This window comes from Chironomus tepperi, unplaced genomic scaffold, assembly GCF_022539635.2.
Source record: "Chironomus tepperi strain 1889 unplaced genomic scaffold, CSIRO-AGI_Ctep_v1 contig_456, whole genome shotgun sequence".
NCBI classification, from domain to species: Eukaryota; Metazoa; Arthropoda; class Insecta; order Diptera; family Chironomidae; genus Chironomus; species Chironomus tepperi.
The window spans coordinates 360,630-380,840 of record NW_027226578.1 but is presented as its reverse complement, the minus strand read 5'-3'; the positions used below and the strand labels follow the sequence as shown (position 1 = coordinate 380,840).

The 20,211-nt window shown below is 34.9% G+C and overlaps 2 protein-coding genes across 3 annotated transcripts in view; one reads left to right on the top strand and one right to left on the bottom strand.

Moving 5' to 3' along the window:
• The window catches only part of LOC139098996 (putative receptor-type tyrosine-protein phosphatase mosPTP-1), a 141,700-nt gene that overhangs the window by 82,596 nt on the left and 38,893 nt on the right, over positions 1-20,211 (top strand). The window lies entirely within an intron of this gene.
• Positions 17,312-18,821, bottom strand: LOC139098998 (G-protein coupled receptor Mth2-like). The gene is made up of 4 exons (XM_070651395.1): positions 18,535-18,821; positions 17,994-18,347; positions 17,627-17,809; positions 17,312-17,570 (listed from the first exon to the last, which is right to left on the bottom strand). The coding sequence occupies exons 1-4, from the start codon at positions 18,804-18,806 to the stop codon at positions 17,432-17,434; spliced, it is 948 nt and encodes a 315-aa protein (XP_070507496.1). The 5' UTR covers positions 18,807-18,821; the 3' UTR covers positions 17,312-17,431.

Sequence of the window (20,211 nt, the reverse complement as noted above, 5' to 3'; positions counted from 1 at the left end):
CCTGTGACCTAATAATAGTCGGGCGAACGAAGCGAAGCGAAGTGGAGTCCGACACTCCTGTGACCTAATAATAGTCGGGCGAACGAAGCGAAGCGAAGTGGAGTCCGACACTCCTGTGACCTAATAATAGTCGGGCGAACGAAGCGAAGCGAAGTGGAGTCCGACACTCCTGTGACCTAATAATAGTCGGGCGAACGAAGCGAAGCGAAGTGGAGTCCGACACTCCTGTGACCTAATAATAGTCGGGCGAACGAAGCGAAGCGAAGTGGAGTCCGACACTCCTGTGACCTAATAATAGTCGGGCGAACGAAGCGAAGCGAAGTGGAGTCCGACACTCCTGTGACCTAATAATAGTCGGGCGAACGAAGCGAAGCGAAGTGGAGTCCGACACTCCTGTGACCTAATAATAGTCGGGCGAACGAAGCGAAGCGAAGTGGAGTCCGACACTCCTGTGACCTAATAATAGTCGGGCGAACGAAGCGAAGCGAAGTGGAGTCCGACACTCCTGTGACCTAATAATAGTCGGGCGAACGAAGCGAAGCGAAGTGGAGTCCGACACTCCTGTGACCTAATAATAGTCAGGCGAACGAAGCAAAGCGAAGTGGAGACGTTCTAATTCTAAACTAATACCCCTGTGATCCATGAACAGTCGGACGAGCGAAGCGAGATCCGACAACCCCTGTGATCTATGAACAGTCGGACGAGCGAAGCGAAATCCGACAACGCCTGTGATCCGAGCGAAGCTCGAATCTAATTAGTTCGAACGAAGTTCAGACTTGGTTGAGCGAAGCTCACAAATTTTTGCGACCTGAACGGAGCGAAGCGAGTGAAGGCGTGAAAATTTTCCTACAACTAATACCCCTGTGATCCATGAACAATCGGACGAGCGAAGCGAGATCCGACAACCCCTGTGATCTATGAACAGTCCGACAACACCTGTAATCTATATCAACAATCATTCCAACAATCGATTAAAATAAACTATTTAGTGATTTGACTAAAAAGAAGTAAATAAAATAAATTAAAAAAAACTTTTTAAAAAAAACGCTTTTTTAAAAAACCAAAACAGATGTAAAAAATACTTGCGAAAAAATACTTGATCCTTAAGACTAAAAACAAAGCGATCTAAAAAGAAGTAAATAATAAACCTTAAAAAAACTTTTTTAAAAAAAACGCTTTTACCTTAAAAAACAAAATGATCCAAAAACATAAGTGTTAAAAAATGCTCTAAAAAAGGAGAAAATAAAATAAATCTACGCTTTATAAAATTTGGAAATATAAATATTTCTTGAGAAAACCAGAAATGTAACTCAAAAATTTTCCCAAAATATAGCAATGTAGTACAAGAACTCATCGACTAAAAAAGCGTGGGGCGGTCAAATCACAAACTTAAGAACTAAATTAATCTTTCGTTTACGCCTCACGCTTTTTTAGTCGTTGAGTTCTTGTACTACATTGCTATATTTTGGGAAAATTTTTGAGTTACATTTCTGGTTTTCTCAAGAAATATTTATATTTCCAAATTTTATAAAGCGTAGATTTATTTTATTTTCTCCTTTTTTAGAGCATTTTTTAACACTTATGTTTTTGGATCATTTTGTTTTTTAAGGTAAAAGCGTTTTTTTAAAAAGTTTTTTTAAGGTTTATTATTTACTTCTTTTTAGATCGCTTTGTTTTTAGTCTTAAGGATCAAGTATTTTTTCGAAAGTTTTTTTACATCTGTTTTGGTTTTAAAAAAGCGTTTTTTTTACTACTACTATTACTGCCTTTTATGTTAGATTATTTTATTTTTGGCAACACGTAGTTGATTTTTTGGAAATTTGGGTAGGTTTTGGACACATTTTGGAAAATTTCTTTTATTAACTTAGTAACGATTATTCCTCAAATTAATCATCATTTAAAAAGGCTTAAGCACAGTAATTTGTAAATTGTTAACTTTCACTTAGAAACAGAGTAAAATACTTACCTAAGCTTCAAACGTATTCCAATTCTCAATCATATTGTGCTAAAAATAGCATTAGTTCTTCCCTGGATCTTAAACTAGAACCAAAACAATCATTCGAAGACGTTCAAACCTTCTTGGATCTTACAAAAGAATCAAAAATATCACGCGATGATGTTTAACTCTGTAAATAATATTGCATTAACAAATTTGCTCTATTTATTGGATTTTCACGTTTAAACTTACTCTGTTTCCTTGTTGCTAAGATTCTTCGAACATTTGTGTTACTTTCTTTACATTTTTAGACTTTAAATCCACTTAAATTAATTAAAACTCGCTAAAATTACTGAAAATGCGTTTTTTACTGAATTTCCGGATTAAAATATTCCGATCAACTTGAAGTTGGCTTCAGGTTTTTTTACAAACTTAACGAAATATAATTCAAATTTCAAAAAGTCGTTAACTATTATTTTAGGTTCTTTTTCGATTCAAAACTCAAAGTCTTTTCAGATTTTGTGTTCTTCTGCATGTTCCTAAGTCTCTAAATACAATTTTATTGTATAAGACAGAGTTGTCCAAATTATGATCCTCAAAAAATGCTTGAAAATGTCATTTGTCTTATGAATGGTCATGCCTTGTGGGGTTTTGGCCGTGACTTACTACCAAGATGTGCCGTGGTATAAATATTTGGACAGCACTAGCTTTAAAAAACAAGAAATTGCAATAAGAATTTTCAAAAAATCGCTCTAAACCCCAACTAAATCTTACTACCCCACAACTTCTTATTTCCATTTCTTTCATCCATTTACTATTGTGCAAACAAGCAGTTAAAGAAGAAATAAAAATAAAGAAGAATAAATCGAATGGAAAGAAGGAAGCAAAAAAAAAATTTAAATCCCTCTTATTTTCTTTGTGATCCTTCACATACATCCTAAAGATGCACACATGTTGTGTACGCGCACATATGATATAAAAGTAGATTGTGGCCTTCTACAGGTAAAGGAATCCTTTTCACCTTTCATTTCTTATTACATCTTCTATTCCAATTTTGATGCTTTATGTGTATAAAAGCTTTTCTCATCCGCTGTCCCTTTTTTTTGTGTTGTATGTGCTGCGTAAAATTTGAATAAAAAAAAACTTTCCTTGATTCTTTGAGGCAAAAAGGTGTTCAGCAGAAACTTATAATCGTGCCATCGTATAAAATGAAAGGATAAATGAGTAAAGCCATCAATGCGAGAGGTAAAAAAGGAATATTTTTTAAGAAGAGAGAGATGAAAAGCTTTTTGTGCCATAAATGGATATTATAATAACAGAAATAACAATAATAAAACAAAATAACAGGTGAAGGATGTCCGTGGGGAAATTTTGTTAGAATTGCTTTAGAGGATATTGCAATTGGTTTTTGATGATGAATGTTGAATTGGTTTTTATCCCGAGCGGCGTAAAAAAGGAAGTTTACCAATTTACACAAGGTAGGAAAGGTCACTTAAGCGACATTCAGTGGGGAAGGTCACCCCAGTGACACAATGCGGCAACCCACGTTTTCTGCCGTGAAAATTGGTCTAAACTAGCCTTTAAGATGCAATTGGGACAACTTTGTGTCTTACCGTTAATTCGGCAGCATTGCGGTGTCTTAGCTAATGCGTTGTGTTGTTCGGGTTAGCTATTTGACTTCTTAGTGAAATCTTGTATCGCTCGGAAAGAATTGAATGGAATAGAACCAACTCCTGTCTTAAGTGGCCATCCAAATGTCATGAACTTCTAAAGATTCTGAGATTTTGGCTTCCATTCGAACAATGACATCCATAATTCGTTTCCCAGCAGTCGTGATTCATACAAGTCCAAAATTAGAAGTGAATGTCTTCTTGCCTCATTAAAATGTTTGACTATTAAGTCATATCTTCTAGTTGTTATTTAATAACGTCCAAAATGGTCAACATCATAACTTCTTGGTACTGAATTAACAATTTCATGCCGTGTTCCTAAAAATGACAACATACAGTATAAATAGCAATATAGCATGACAACCCACCAACTCGACTCTCAGTCCATGACAACTTTTTAATCAAAATTCCATCAAGAATTCCACGAAATAGAATCTGACAAAATATTTACCCAAGGGGGTCAGGACGGAAAGCGACGGGGGCAAGCGGAAAAACATTGCATCTTGTTTGTACGAAGCTTAAAGAGCTTTGCCCATTAAATTGAGTGAGCAGAACAACCGATGAAGAAGAAGAAGATGTAGGTGGTAAAGCTCAATAAACAATGGAACGATGCCAGTTATTTTTAATTTAAAACGGAAAATTTAATGTACGTGGTAAGATCCATAGATAGATGTAGATGTAGATTGAAAAAAAAAGAAGCACAGTTGTATTTAATATTGTTCATTCCTTCCGGGCATCTGCAATAGCATCATCATCATCTGTTAGATACATACTTCATATTTCCTCTACTTTTTACATCCATAGCTTTCCCAACAAGTAAATACATAGATAGCAAATAACAGCAAGAATTTCATGTATTCCTTCATTGTTTCCAACTTTTTATACTTTTTTTGATACTTCAAAGAATTTTTCTCATTAATTCTGGCATTATTTGTTGCCCCTACCTGTTAGGTTGCTTATGCTGTGCGTTGCTTTCATGTGCACTGAATTCACTCTTATTGCTATCATTATGGCAAGTAAATAGAAAGTTTTTCATTTAAATTAGAGAATATGAAAAAAAATAGTGGGAATGGAGAAATGGGAATAATAGTTTTAATATGAATAGTTGTGGATGTAAGGAAATGGGGTAAAGAGGTACCAAATGTCAGTTTGTCTGGTAATTGTTGTGTATTCTACGTATCTTATGGGTTTGGTGAAACTTTAGTATTACTGACTTTCTGGCTAGGAAATGAATTTATGAACTCTATAGTCCAAAAAAGCAGTTTGGAGGGTTTCATGCCCCTCTCCTCATGGCAAACAGATCCTTTAGTTCAGAGGCGGGCATCCTTTTTTCGCATTACTTCTTGTTAGTAATCCTCTATAAAAGTGCCCCGGGCACACAAGTTGCCCTCCAAACTAGAGTACCCCGGGCAAACAAGCTGCCTACCACAGGTGAAAGATCCAGACCTTCGCGATAAATTCGTATCAGGGTTAATCTACACAGATCAAACCTAGATCTACACAGTTTGCAGTTTGATCCGAATCACTTCTTTGACCTCAATACTCCTTTTAGTCTACAAACGGAGACTGTAAGCAGCATTTGCAGTGCATGTGCTTCGAAAAAGGACATTTGAAAAATTGTCTCTGCCGAGTCTCGAATCCATGACCGCTAGATAACTATTCAATCATCAAATCCCAAAGAACGAAGCCATTCCGCCACCGACCCACTCCAACTCCCATCAGCTTTATTTAGCTTAAAGTCAGTCTCTTTAATCCAACATCAACCTAATGTCACAGCTTGTAGAAAAATTCATTACATCCACAAAATGACATTTATCACCATCTAATTACTCAAATGATTAATTTTGCACAGTCATTGGAATTTTTTTACATCATTCATCACATCCAACAAAATTTATATTAATTAAAGTCGACATCCGGTGAAAGATGTGTTAAATGATTTCAATAATTTCATTAGAGATTAGCTTGGCTAGTCAACTGACACTGTCTATGCTGATTATGCTGTGATGAGAAGTAAAGCTTAATGATTTCATACTTGATGCACATAAACAGCTAACTTTGAAGTTTTAATTACTTTTAATGCATGCACTGCTTCTTGAAATTTTCCAACTCGCTTTCCTCATTAAATGAAAAAAATTATTTCCGTGCCTTATTTCGGATTTTGCTTTGAAGGCAAAGTCATCAGACTGAATTATTATGAGAGTTTTAATCATTACCTTGTCGATTATATTAAACAGCTTTACAAGCTTTGAGTGAGCGTTATGAAGTTAAATAATGTTACAAAAGTTAAAAGCGTCAATAAAAAGCTATTAATGTGCTTGAAAACTTACACTTGACAATAATGTTAGTGTCGCATAAGGCTGGGGGTTGTTAATGAGTTATGTCATTTAGAAATTGAGATTTTGGATTGTTTTGAAAGAATTTTCGGATGTTTATTTATCCTGACTGTCCATGCATGAGCTCTTTTACTTCTTTCTAAGCTGTTGAGGCTACAATTGTCTAATCTCTTGCTGAACAACATAATTGTCTAGGACACTACTATGTCGATGTGTACCCCAAACGCCACAATGACCTATAACAGGCAAAGATCATGCTCTCCTGGAGCAAAAAGGCCACTACGGTACCTAACAGCGGTCTCTTTGCTTGTTGGGGGCCTTGAGTCGGCTCTTGACAGGCAAATAGATCGCAGTTAAGTACCGTAGTGGCAATTTAGTACATCATACTATTCGCTTGTTAGGAACCGTAACTGACTTGTTCATTGTATCGGCTGTTTTAGGTACATTTTGATAGTAAACCCTAAAAGACATTGTCCAGACTCACTTAAATGAGGGTGCTCTTAAGTATACTCAACAAGAGAGTATTCTGGGGCCTTTTCTTGGTACACACCTACCCCTACCCAAGGTACATCCCCACACCCACGATTACCTCTAAGGTATCCTCCGAAAATATGCACCAAGTGTTAGTGAAGGGTTAGGTAAAGGTAGAAAAGGGTAGGAAATAGTAGGTAGGGGTAGGTAGGTGGTGGTAGATAGGGGTAGGTATGGGAAGAAAAAGAGATAGATCTATACCGGGGAACAGGTCTCAGGAAAGAAGGGATTGGGGTTTAATTTCTCCAAACTCCTTCTCTATATAGGAAAACTTGAAACCCGCCTCAAAATAGGCCTTGAATCTTGTTTAGAAACAGCAAATATCAAAAGATGCCAATCTAAATCCTTAAAGTTATATCGCTATGACTCCCACAGAACGCTTCAATACACAGCTCCCTTCATTACCCCCATCTCTTACCTCGCAATCAATTCATTAACTTATTTTATACAAATGCTGAGACTTGAAGTAAACAATGACAAAGTATTACTGTAGCTTAAATCTGCCATCATTACATTAAATTCTCCAGACTCAAAGTTCCCATGGAAAAAAATCTCATGAGACATCAAACTTTTTGTGAATAACTTTTTGTTGTTGCTGTTGTTGCTGGAGAAATTCAATCTACTGTACATGCTGTATGGATTAGTTTTCAATTCCCTCAATGTTTACGTTGTCATTGTTTCTAAATGAAAAATGAAATTGAAAAGTTTATTTTTGGCTTTGAATTGCTTAAATTAAGGAGAAAGGATTTTTGTTGATGCTTTATTGAGGGGGATTTAAAAGTATTTAAAATTACTTAAAGCTTCCATCGACTTAGTCAGCATTTCATTTCGCTCGCATACATCCCAAAAAAAAAGCACTCAAATGAATTGCCATGACTGAAACAGAATGAAAAATGGAAAAGCACAAAGATGATAGATTTACTTCATTAGACGATATCACATTGCGAATATCATGAAAATGAGAATGTGTTTGTTTCCCGTGTCACCTTTTTTGGGGTCATCTGGATGTTGCGGGTCGTCAATTCCAGTTACATCACTTCAAGTTTTTCTGATCAAATCTTAAAAACCGTTAAAAATTTGAATTCTACAAAGCCATTCCTGATTCAAACTTGCAAAACCGTTGAAATTTTTGAATTTTACAAAACCGTTACAATTTTTGAATTCTACAAAACCGATTGATTCTTACAAAACCGTTCAAATTTTGATATTCACAAAACCGGTAGAATTTTTAAATTTACAAAACCGTTGAAAATTTTTATACTTCAAAACCGTTAAAATTTTGAATTTTAAAAAACCGATAAAATTTTTGAATTTTACAAAACCGTTAAAAACTGAAATTTGTGAATATTAAAAGTCAAAAATGTCAACTTTCAATGTTACATCATACCTAAACATCACCCTATCCAAAATGAAATATTACTTCAGATTCTTCAAGCATATGAGAATATTTTTCGATGTCAAAAATCTCCAAAAAAAATAAGAAAAAAAAAGTTTCTCATTCAATAATTGAAATTATATGCCATATGTTAGTGGATATATTGTGCTCATTCAATAATTTTATTTTTTCCAATTCAGCACAAAAAAAAAGAAATGTTCATTAATGGATTGACCTTTATTATTAATATTGAAAGGGAAACTTTCCCTCTCTCACATTCATTGTTGTGCTTATTCGATGGCACAGCTTACCACAAAAAAAAATCTATTCCACACATGAAAAATGAGGAAAAATCAGTAAGAATTGAGATCAATGGACACAAAGCAAACAATCATGATGGATACATAAACTCACACAGATTGTACGCATCGAGATTTATCAAATATCATTCAATTGAATGGAAATAAGAAGAAGGAAAAGGAAGAAAAATGCTTGAGTTTGGGAAAATATTGAGTATGGGAAGGTATGGGCTGTTTTTGGCGGTCATAGGCGCATTTTAAGGGTGGTAGCTGTTCTTATTATCTTAAATGGTGTCACACAGACTAAATCTACCAATGATTAGGTTTGGCATGGAACTTGTCACCACATTGGCATGAAACTAGCTTCATGCTTCATATTCAGACTCTTCAGTGATCTACTCGACTTCCAAGCTGCCTGTCAACATGACTTCAAGTCATTTTGAAGTTTTTCAGTCAACAGGATGACAAGTTGGCTTTTTAGCCACTATACAGCCCTTCTTACACTTAGCTAGCTCTAGAACAGTGGTGGACAACCTATTATTTGTCATGACACAGCTTGATGGTAAGCTTCGACTGAATTCGCACACGAAATGCAGTTCATGACATTTCAAGCAATTTTGACTCCACACTAGTGTACCTCGGCACACAGGTTATCCACCACTGCACTTCCTACCCTTCATATCTGAATGTAATGACTTAACGACCTTTACATGCACAAGATCCTGTAAAAATATCCAAATAAATACCACAAATTTATCCCCAAACATTCTCCCAAATCAATTCCTCAAGTAGACTCTTCCTTCAAATTCCTTAAAAAATTGCATGCCTCAACCACAAAAGTTCATGACCAATCTGACCACAGATTCCTCCCATCCATCCTCACAGAAATTGCTACAGTATAAAAAAATCTAGAAGAATTACTAAAAGTCGAAGTTTTGTGGGCCAAACGATAATAACAATAACAATGTACAGCACAAGAATTGAGTATGGTTGGATATAAATGTGTACTGGTTGTAGTTTGAATGGCACGAATATAAACAGAAATTATTCAAATGACATTTACTTAATGTGAGGCACAATTTATCAAGATTTTCTTATTGAGATTATCATTCTCTTTTGTCTATTTCCATTTTTTTGTTGTTGCTGTTCTTGCTGCCACTACTGATGCCATTTCTGCTTCACACAATCTCTCACATAAATTTCATTTTCATCTTGAGCAGCAGCAGTAGCATTTAAAATGAAATGAGATGAAGACTTGATATAATCATGGATAAATATAAGAAGAACTGCTTCCAATTCCATTGCCATTGCCATACATTACTGTATTGTTGAATGCATGTCATTGAGTGTAAGTGAAGAAATAAAAACGAAATTATCATCATCATTTGCTGATTATTCCATGCTGTAATGGCATGTGCTATTATATATGTATTGAGAAATATCCGATATGATAAATGTGGGACATAGCAAATGAATGGATGATGTAATGAAGGAAGGGATGGAAGAAAAAAATGTCTTTGTGCTGCTTGTTCCTTTTGTCATGGAAATGAAAGGATATTTTTGGAAATCGGAAATTTTAAGGATGGACTGAATTATGATTGATTTTTATGTGACTTTAGGGATACTTACTAGAATTGCTTAGGTGGAGGACAGAACATGATGCTTTTAAGAGTCGAACCTAGAAATGTCCGAAAATTCAGCCCCAAAGCTACTTGACTCTAACTCCAGACAAGATTCGACAAAAAGCAGCCACAGACTTAAGTCGACATGAACTCCATGAGCTTTTCAGGAATCAGTTCCTTATCAGCTTGTGAAGTGTCAGCTGTTTATCTAATTCATCCTTTCATACAATCCACTCAGTTATTGAATGTCAAATGCGCTAATAAGAACAGACAGCAACAAAAGAAGTAGAAGTTGAGTAAATAAATATTTATGGCACTTATTGAAATCCTCAAAGTAAACAAGCAGCTCAGCATAATTCCGAGACGAAAATGCACAGCAAAAAAGCACAAACACAAGCAACGGCATTGAATTGTGCGGTCTTCAAAATGGATTTTCATAGAAATAGAATGAGAATGGAATGGCATGAAGAACTGACTGCACCTCAACATAAATGAAATGGCTGCAGCATCTACAAAACCACACTAAACGAGGCGTCAGAGATGAAAAATGAAATCCACAAATAATGGAAATGCTCTTGCATTTTTTTGATCATTTAAATATTTATTTGAGGAACTGTATCAAATGGACTTCCGCTGTTCTATTTTGCTTGCTTCATGACTTTTTTCTCTCTCATTTTTATCTCGTTATATAGTTTGCTTAGCAACTTTATATTTCTTTCTGTGGGGGAATGACTGATGGCTTTCTGTAATCATGAAAATGTTTTACAATTTATTTCTCGGTAGCCACTTCAATTTTTTATGGGATGCAAATTGGATTGATGGAATTTACTCAATTTATTAATAATTTAATATCAACTTGATGTAATTTTTTTGAAATGCAATCATATTAAGCTTAACCGCTGAACTTTTAATATGATTTAATGAATTTGATGGCGACTTTTTGGAAAAATTCAGCATAACAAAGCATTTTATCCGATTGGTTTGTCAGATTGCTGTTCAAGACTCGTTTAACGATTTAATACCTATGCATCTCATTATTTACTTATTTACTACTTAGAAGGAGCTCAGGTAACAACAAAATGCATTCAATTTGACTCAATTTCTGGCTTTATTACCTATTTTTAACAAATTCTGTGTCCACACGTTAAGCTGACACCACTGCATTGCGCCATGAAGCTTTTGGTGCTCCAGGACGTCAGTATGTCTAAGCTATTGCATTACATTGACTTAAAACTTGTAATCATTTCTTAATTCGATAATTATTGATTTTAATTTCACTCAAATTTCATTTGCAAACCTACCTGAAGTTGGCTACGAATGAAAAATTATACCAGAAAATTTGAATTTTGATTAACCGTTACAAATAGTAATTTCTGTCTGTGTGGAATTACAATATTTTACAGAAAATTTTCAAACTTTACAAAGCCGTTGTAATAAACTTTTATTACGTAACGCTCTTGAAGAGGATATGGATGGGGGAATGGGAGTCGTTCTTATCAAGTCTCAGTTCCTCAGCCAGTAAAACAGGATCCAGGTCATTTCAGGATGGGATGGAAGGAACGTGGGGTGGTTGGGTTTTGTCCGACTCAATGTTGCGTCCATTTGGCAGTCAAATTGATGAAGATTCCATTTTGTCTTAATAAAAGAGCTTCATCTGAGCTTTAATAACTCCCTGGCGAAGCTTTCTGCATGTCTGTTCCTTGGATATGCCCATAAATGTGGACTAAAATTTACAGAAATCAATCATTTGATTAGAACATTATAACTACCAAAATTCAACAACATCAAAGCAATTTCCAACAAAAATTATTCATAAACTATTTACAAAGTTATTTACAAAACAACATCCAAAAATTTAAGCATCCAAAAATATTCACAATGCTGTGCCGCAACCCTTTTGACAATCAAATTATATTATTCCAAATTAAGTCCAAAATTCTTTTCCAAATTTCAATACTTTTGATCAATTTCAGTAGAAAATTTTATTGTACATGCACAGTAAGCATTCATCTGTTTGATGTTGTATTTTTGTACACAAAAGACCTAAAAGCTGATTTGATTTCGTTGTGAATTTAATTTCATAAAGCACAAAAAAAAAGTATTAAAAGTCTTTTGAAACATGAATCTGGAATATGCAGTCATCAGTAAGTTTTCTTTTGTCATGTAAGCTTGCAACAAAGTATGTTTGATGTAAATAATATGTAGCTACGGTTGCAATTGATACGCTGTAAAAGACAGACTTTGAATTGCATTTTACATTTTTGCATCAATTCATTCAACAAGATGTCAAACTTTTTTTATGCTTGCAGCTATGACAAGAGAGCTTTAAACTTTTATTAAATTTTGAAAATATTCATTCAAGCACATTACCAGTTCCTCGTTAGGAGATGAGAAAAAATTTCATTTTAAAAGTATCACAATGATTTTTTATGATACATAATTGCAGCACAAAACACATTTTTAGTTCTGATTCTGGGTGCTGAAACTTTGTTACGAATTAATTCACACATTTTCAAATTGCATTTTAATATGACAATGTGTTGTAATGTTAAATTATCCAATGATTGGGAACATAAGATTAAAAATTGATACTTAATACTCAAAATACATTAATTGATCACTTAGCTTGAATTGCACAAATCGGTTAATCGATTCAAAATCTAGCTCCTTACTAAAATGACTTTGACAGAGTACTGGATGTTTGAGTCATGCTAGACCTGGGGCTGAATTCACGTTGGCTTTCAAATCTTCAATTCCTCGATTTAAGGCGTTTTTCTTCATCATATTCTAGATCAGTGGTGAGCAACCTGTAGGGTGCGGCATACTAGTGTGCTCATTTGGTCGCAGCTTACCACCAAGGTGTGCCGTGACACAAAAAAAGAATGCCCATAACTGTTTTAGATTAAATTAGTCGAGTATTGGCAAATCGGTCAAGCATTGAGATGTGTGAGCAGAGTAGAATCTGGGGTATTGAGCCATATATAGGATAATCTGCCAATGCTCCATGGCTAAGCTGTTAGGCAACAGACTTTCAATAATAATCCTTTTCATGAGGTACTTGGGTTTGATTCCCACAAGAGACCGATCTCATAATCCATTATATAGAGTGCTGTTGATATGGCATGGATTCACACATTGTTCCAATGCATTAAAGAATGTGCTGTTAAATCAGATGCTCACTTGTGCTTGAGACAGTAAATCAAGATTGAGACATATTAGCAAGCCTTGCTGAATATGTATTCAGAGCTTTATGAGGTCGTGGTTCAATCAACAGCGGTAATTGAGGAGTTAAACGCTTGATTTAAGCTTTAATTGGCCCTTTCTCTAGTCTACATGTCTTGACTAACTAAGTCAACCAACCATTTCCTTTTTGCCTACTTTATGTCCCTCAAAATTACTAATTCACAAATCCTTATCCAACCAGTCATCTCACCTTGAATGTCCCCAAAAAAACACAAAACTTTCAACATAAATCCGTGCACACAGATTTAATGAAGTAACAGATGGATTATTATAATAATGTAACATTATTGTTACAAATTTGAATAAAATTACAGATTTTTATTGCTGCACATAAAATTCAAAAAAAATTTCCGAGGAACAAAATAAAAAACTCATTTGTAAAACATTTTAATTCACATCCAGTAGAATTCATATTTAATTAAAATAAGCATATATGGTTGGATTATTGTGGGAGAAATTATAATGGAATCAAATTTGCATTCAAATGAAAATCCAGGTAGATTTTTTTATTGTTGTTGCTGTAAATCGTGAAAAAAAAGAAATAATTTTTGAATGTTGCTGTAGAAAAAGGATTAAAATTGTTATGGAAATATTAAAGCTTTAATAGTTGATTGTAGGGGTTGTGTAGATGTGATGACTAATGTTAAGGGGATCTGATGACGTTTGCGATGGGTCTTCATTGTTAGTCCAATCTTGGCCAAATGGCCGGTTGTAAGCTTTAATTGCAACAGCAAGGTGCTTGGACTTTTGGTCTTTTCTCGGTCCTTAATTGTCCTTATCACGGCAGTTAACTCACAGTTGAAATATCGCAAGAAGGTATGCTTTTGACTTTTAGTCAGCTTCGGAATCAGACTTCGGCTTCCTCAATTCCCTCAATTCCCAGTTCTAGTTACGTAGCTCGATTCATGTATTGGGCGCTATCTTGAGGACTTTGGCATGCACTATGTCTCTTTCGATTGCTAGAAACTTTGGGGACGAGGTCTACGTCCCTGATTATTAACCCCAGCTCATCATTAAAGAGCAATCAATGTCAATAAAATTAACAAAATTCCATCAAACTCATCTTCATTAATATGTGTGATTCAGATTGACGACCAACACTTGTGATAAATACACTCCAAAAAGTCATTCGACATACCAACAAATCCGATAAAAACAACTCAATTTCACTTCTAAATTCTATGCGGTTTTGGATATGCCAATAAAGTCACAAAAACATTATCAACCTTTTTTTCTCGTATGATTCATTTATGCGGTTTGATTTGTAGCTGAATATATATTTTTAGGAACTCAATTTCGATTCAGGAAATTTTCTCAAAAATTGGATATTTATATCCAGTAGTGACCTAATTAGCATGTTGACCTCACGTGTGTCATAATCAAAAAAAGGTTAAAAATTTTGTGGTTTTTGCATCAAAATGTTGTTGTGGATTTAATTATGACTGAAAATAGATTAAACAGACACAGAAGCAGTAAATTGTAATCTTGTCAGAAAGTAAATAGACGTAATCATAATGATTATTTTCGGAATGGAAATAGAAATGGAAAATTTGATTTATTTGCTGAAAATACTTTTGTTTTTGTTCCTACATACTATGAGGGGGAAGGAGTGTCACAGCAACAAATCGTTATCATCACAGTTGACATAATTTATTTACTTTGATAAATTATGTGACAACACTTTTTCCTACCTTTTGTTGGATTTATATATAAGGAGTTGGGGATACTTTTAGTTCTATTTTTTTGAAATTTTTTTATAGTCGGAGTTGATAGATTTTTTATTAAGTTTTTCCTCATTTTTCATGAGCAATGAAGTTTATTGTCGCATTGCATGATTGAGTGTAGGTTTGTGTTTTTTAGAGTTTACCTGGAGATGCAGACAGGAGCGTAGTAACAGGAGGGATAGTTGCGGTCAAATTGGGTTTCTTCAATTTTCTAGAGTATTACGTAAGATGATTAAAAACCACCACTTCCTTCATCTCTCGCGATCCATATCAAAACATTCAAACTCATTCTGGCAACATCCCTGACTGTAAAGAAGATAGAAGGTTGGAAATTATGAATTTCAATATTATTTCTATGTAAGGAGGAGAATCTTTTGGGGGAGAATCAAGAAATCTTTGAAGGAGAACAATTCATACTCAAGGCTGGATTAAGATCGAAAGTATTAAAATGTGGATTGAACTGATGTGAACTAAATTGTACTAAGCGTCGAAGAGGACCTGAATATCGCAAAACTGAACTGACGTTCATGGGTTCTCTTGTCCTGAATCACATGTAGTGGAAATGCGACTCACAGCCTCCTTTTAAAGGCTACAGACAGTAATATCATCAAAGAAGTGATTCCAGATCACACTATAAACTGTAACTCTAGGTTTAATCGGGAGATCTGGTGAACATTCATTCGTTTAACTACCAATATCTCCAATATTCAGATTTCTGACCCAATATTTAGATCTCAGAAGCCTGAACAGCATCTGAAAGTGTATTAGTACTAAAGACACCCCTCTTAAAAGCGTTACTTAACATGTAAACGGTCCCTTACTTGGTTAACTCAACTCTTGCTCACCTCTAAATTCATAATATAAACATTTTCTGACTGCCATTCCATAAATATAAACAAGCAAAATATTTTTATTTTTCATTTCGAGGTTTTTGTGGATTTTGGTTTGACTCTGCCTGGTAGGTGAAAAATAGGAATTGATGAAAAATAAAAAAATTATTGAAATAACTTTTAATGCTTAGGGACGTTTCCACTCCAGCCTAAAAAAGTTGTTCCCCTCAGTAAAATAATATTTTTCAGCTCATAATATCAATGGCAACGGAAAAATGTTGTCGGCAAATATTAGTGGGTTGTGGATTGATTTTTTATTTGCTTGTCAATTTAAATCTATATGCTGAAAAAAAAAAGTTTTTTAGGTCTGCAATATTTGAACAATATCCGGACAATATTTTTTAGATTCCAAAACCGCTTCCAGGCCATTTCATCAATTATTGCTCACTCTGATATTTCCTGCCTTCCGCATTTCAGCATCAGCATCAAAATGCATTGGATATTCCCAACTATTATGTGAAGGGGTTGAGGATATAAAATTTGCATAAGCTACTCAGCACTTTTTTTTTATTTTCAATTCCCAAGTTAATGCTCGTTAAAATCTTTATGCATTCATGCTCTTTACTTATCGACTCTTTTTACATCCTGTGGTGGTAAAAATCAAGAAATTTTGCACTTTTTGTACAATTCAGCATGATTTAAATTATTCTTTATGTACGCATTGATATGATAATGGCTGGGATGAGTCTCAAGTGGATATTGAAAATGAATCGTTTTTTTTGTATGCTGAATGGCATTAGGATTTTATTGGGGTACGGCACAAGTTAGTGGAACTCAATTGGTGTGATTTATGGCAGAGTTTGGTGGTTGAATAGCTGAGTTAAGCTGTTATGGGATTTTGTAGTCAATTGAGTTATTAACGAGCAAGTGCAGTTGAAATGACTCCACACAAGTCAAGTTGAGTCGACTTCACTCAAGTCAAGTTGAGTCAACATCACTGAAGTCAAGTTGAGTAGACTTCAAACAAGTCAGATTGAATCGACTATACTCAAGTCAAGTTGAGTCAACTTCTATGGTCAAGTCAAGTTGAGCTTACTTCTCTCAAGTCAAGTTGAGCTAACTTCTCTCAAGTCAAATTGAGCTGACTTCTTTCAAGTCAAGATGAGCTGACTTCTCTTAAGTCAAGTTGAGTAGACTTCATTCAAGTCAAGTTGAGATGATTCATTCAAGTCAAGTTGAGGAGGCTTCATTGAAATCAAGTTGAGTCGACTTCTCTTAAGTCAAGTTGATTCAATTTCTCTCAAGTCAAGTTGAGTCGCCTTCTTTCAAGTCCATAAACAATTCTTCTTCAGTCAACAGCTGCAAGCATGACTCTAAGTATTGCATAGTACTTCCCAAAAAGTCAAGAATAAATTTAAAGTACAAATTACAATTTAAAGACAGAAACCAGTCGATGTGATACCACAATACAATCTCAGTAATGAATTTAAATGTTTCCCTACATAAGCATATTTTTGCTCGACCACAAATTAATGCTTGAAGCATGAAAGACCATAAAAGCATATGTGAATGATTTAATTGTTCTTTACGGAGTCTACAGGATGAAAATTTAATTTTAAACTTACCACTGAGAGAATTTGTTATTGCGAAAGAAAATGTGGACAATGTCTATAAAATATAAAGAAGTTGACTTCTGTTGGATAGATGTTGCATCATGCCAATTGAATACAAATCAATTTTTGGTCAGGACTCAATTGACTATAAATTTTTATTGGATATAAAATGAGTATTTTTGGTACAATTTTAAATAATTTTAATGCTGTGGCTTAAATGACGATAATCAGCACTACTCATAATACATGAAATCACACTTGTGCTGATGAATCAGAAGTAACTCCGTTGATTTTTGTCACAGCTGTTGCAAATGAATCGCCTCTGGCAGGCTCTTTCTTTGTTATCGATTGCGATTGGGACTTTTTGAATGACACAGACATTGCCGTGTATCTGGAATTGTAAGTTTCATCTTTATAATTACTAAGCTTTAATTTCTTGTATCATACCTTCGGGTGAGTTGTTTTGTGACTTTTGGATTCCATACAAATGTTATAAAAACTACAAATCCTTGCATGCAGTTGAAGATGGACACGATAAAGAAAATAACGGAATCACCTAACATAAATGAGCATAGTTCAACGATCCATGGCACTCCCATGACAATTGACAAGCGCAGGTATAAGAGAAATCTGAAATTAAATTTAACATGACTTGGAGCTGATCGGTTGGTGACTTGGATGTAGTAGATGGGTGGATTTTGAAGAAGAACCTCCATAAGAAGGGTTGAGGGTATTAACCCCCATACATATCAGCACACCCTCTCTCCCTAATCCACCCTTGCTTAGACCCTAAAGTATATCCATCTGATCATACCTAGTGCTATTATCAGTAGAGTCATTACATTTTGAATGTCTTTGGCTGTTTTCTGATCTGCAGACTTTAGATGTCTCATTTTGGACACGAAAAATCTTCCATGCAGTTGTTCCATAAAATGATACATTAATAGCCAGCAACAGCGTAATTGGTCCATAGATGTATATCCATTGTACGGTGGTATTATCAGAAAGAACTGTACATGTGGTTGTACCAATGCCATTATTGTATTCAATGGCAATTAGCTCAAAATTATTGAGTGTAAAATTGATGATGGATATAAGAACTGGAATTCCGAAGCCATATCCACAATATTTTAAAAATTGGACGTTGTCTTCGGCTTTCATTCCTTGTCTGTGAAGGTGGAAAATTAGTAATTAGTGTAAATTCGTCAGTTCTGTTCAGAGATCAATTTCTCAGATGGTGGGATGTTAAGGCATAGTATATATAAGTGCCGTACCATCTTACCATCTGTCATGATGTCAACTCGACTCCATACAAAATCCAAATCGATTTCCAGACCTTAAGTCTGCATAAATACCTGAATGTCCTGTAAATATCATAGCACATAATGTTCAACCAAAGGAAGCAACACCATATTGATGTCAAAAATGTATATCCAATTGATGAGCAAGCAAATCTTGAATTTTCTACCAATTTTTCATCGTGCATTCGTATTATGATTAGCGATCCATACATAAAAGTCAATGACGTGACATAAGCGATCAGACATTTTCCGTGTAGGTTCCTTAAATCCTTTATGAATCCATATACGATTAATGTTATTATCAGGAATGGCATTGACACCATCATGACTGTAATTTTTTGTAATTAGTTGAGTCATTTCATGCAAAAATATTAATACTCACAATAAGGATAAGTTTCACGCAGCTTTTCAATTGAATCATCTAATCCACAAATTTGGACAGTAATTGTACCGTTTTGAATATGAAGGCAGTATTCATCCCAAGTATTGTTACTTTCCGTCCCGCTTTCATTAACCCAAATATGTCCGTTCTGTCAAAGAAATTAAGTATTATGAATAGTTTTGGGAGTCATTTAACACTCAAGTCAACTTGAGTCGATTTCACTCAAGTCAACTTGAGTCGTCTTCACTCAAGTCAAGTTGAGTCGATTTCACTCAAGTCAAGTTGAGTCGATTTCACTTAAGTCAAGTTGGATCGGTTTCACTCAGGTCAGGTTGAATCGTCTTCACTCAAGTCAAGTTGAGTCGATTTCACTCAAGTCAAGTTGAGTCGATTTCACTCAAGTCAAGTTGAGTCGGTTTCACTCAAGTCAACTTGAGTCGGTTTCACTCAAGTCAAGTTGAGTCGATTAAACTCAAGTCAACTTGAGTCGGTTTCACTCAGGTCAGGCTGAGTCGTCTTCACTCAAGTCAAGTTGAGTCGATTTCACTCAAGTCAAGTTGAGTCGATTAAACTCAAGTCAAGTTGAGTCAACTTCAACGATTCTGTGAAGACTTACTTCTAGAAACTTAAATCCATTATGTTCCAATTCAAAAGTCTCTTTGCATGGTTTATTCTTAATTATCCTATATCCATCGGTCAAATTCCAGGCTATTTCTCCATGTGCTGTCATATTGTAGTTCTCATCACAAATAGCGTCTTCTTCACAGCATAACCGAACACAAGCTCCATCTTCTTCACATTGTTCATATATTGGATCTTCTTTCAAATAATGATCAAGTAATATAAATGCAACAACAATGACAGGTATTGCCGTTCCAACAATAATTATCGTAGTTCTCCAGTTCATAATATTTTTGATGCTTATTGTGCTGATTTAGAATAGAAACTAAACAGCATCGTTGACTTTATCATGCTACTCTCAGTAAATTTTATGAATGATATCACACATTGCTAATCTAGAATGGGAATTTCGGGAGAAAAAAAATTAATGCTGAGATGATTCGCTGGTGACGTGTAGAGATTTTCAAATTGATATGACGGAGAACAAGTAGATAATGAAATAATTGGGCTGTGTACTGGATGAGTGATGTATTTAGGAGGATTTGGGAGATTCGATGTCTCTCACTTATGCTTTCTCGTCTCTTCCACTCTCGATCCTGTTCCGATTCCCAAAAATCTACCGGGAACGGAATTTCGGGAAAGCATACTCTCACTTGATGGTCTTCAGTTCTTCAGTTCCTATTCTTCTAGGGGCGAAGTCACAAGGAGGGGGAGAAGTGGTTGGAAAG

What these genes read in the sequence shown, in the direction of transcription:
- LOC139098998 (XM_070651395.1), bottom strand. Translation starts at nt 18,806, where the DNA reads ATGATGGTGTCAATGCCATTCCTGATAATAACATTAATCGTATATGGA. An exon ending in TCTACTGATAATAGCACTAG is followed by an intron (nt 17,810 to 17,993) that starts GTATGATCAGAT and finishes ATTTAATTTCAG; the next exon opens with ATTTCTCTTATACCTGCGCT. An exon ending in ACAAAACAACTCACCCGAAG is followed by an intron (nt 17,571 to 17,626) that starts GTATGATACAAG and finishes TTACAATTCCAG; the next exon opens with ATACACGGCAATGTCTGTGT.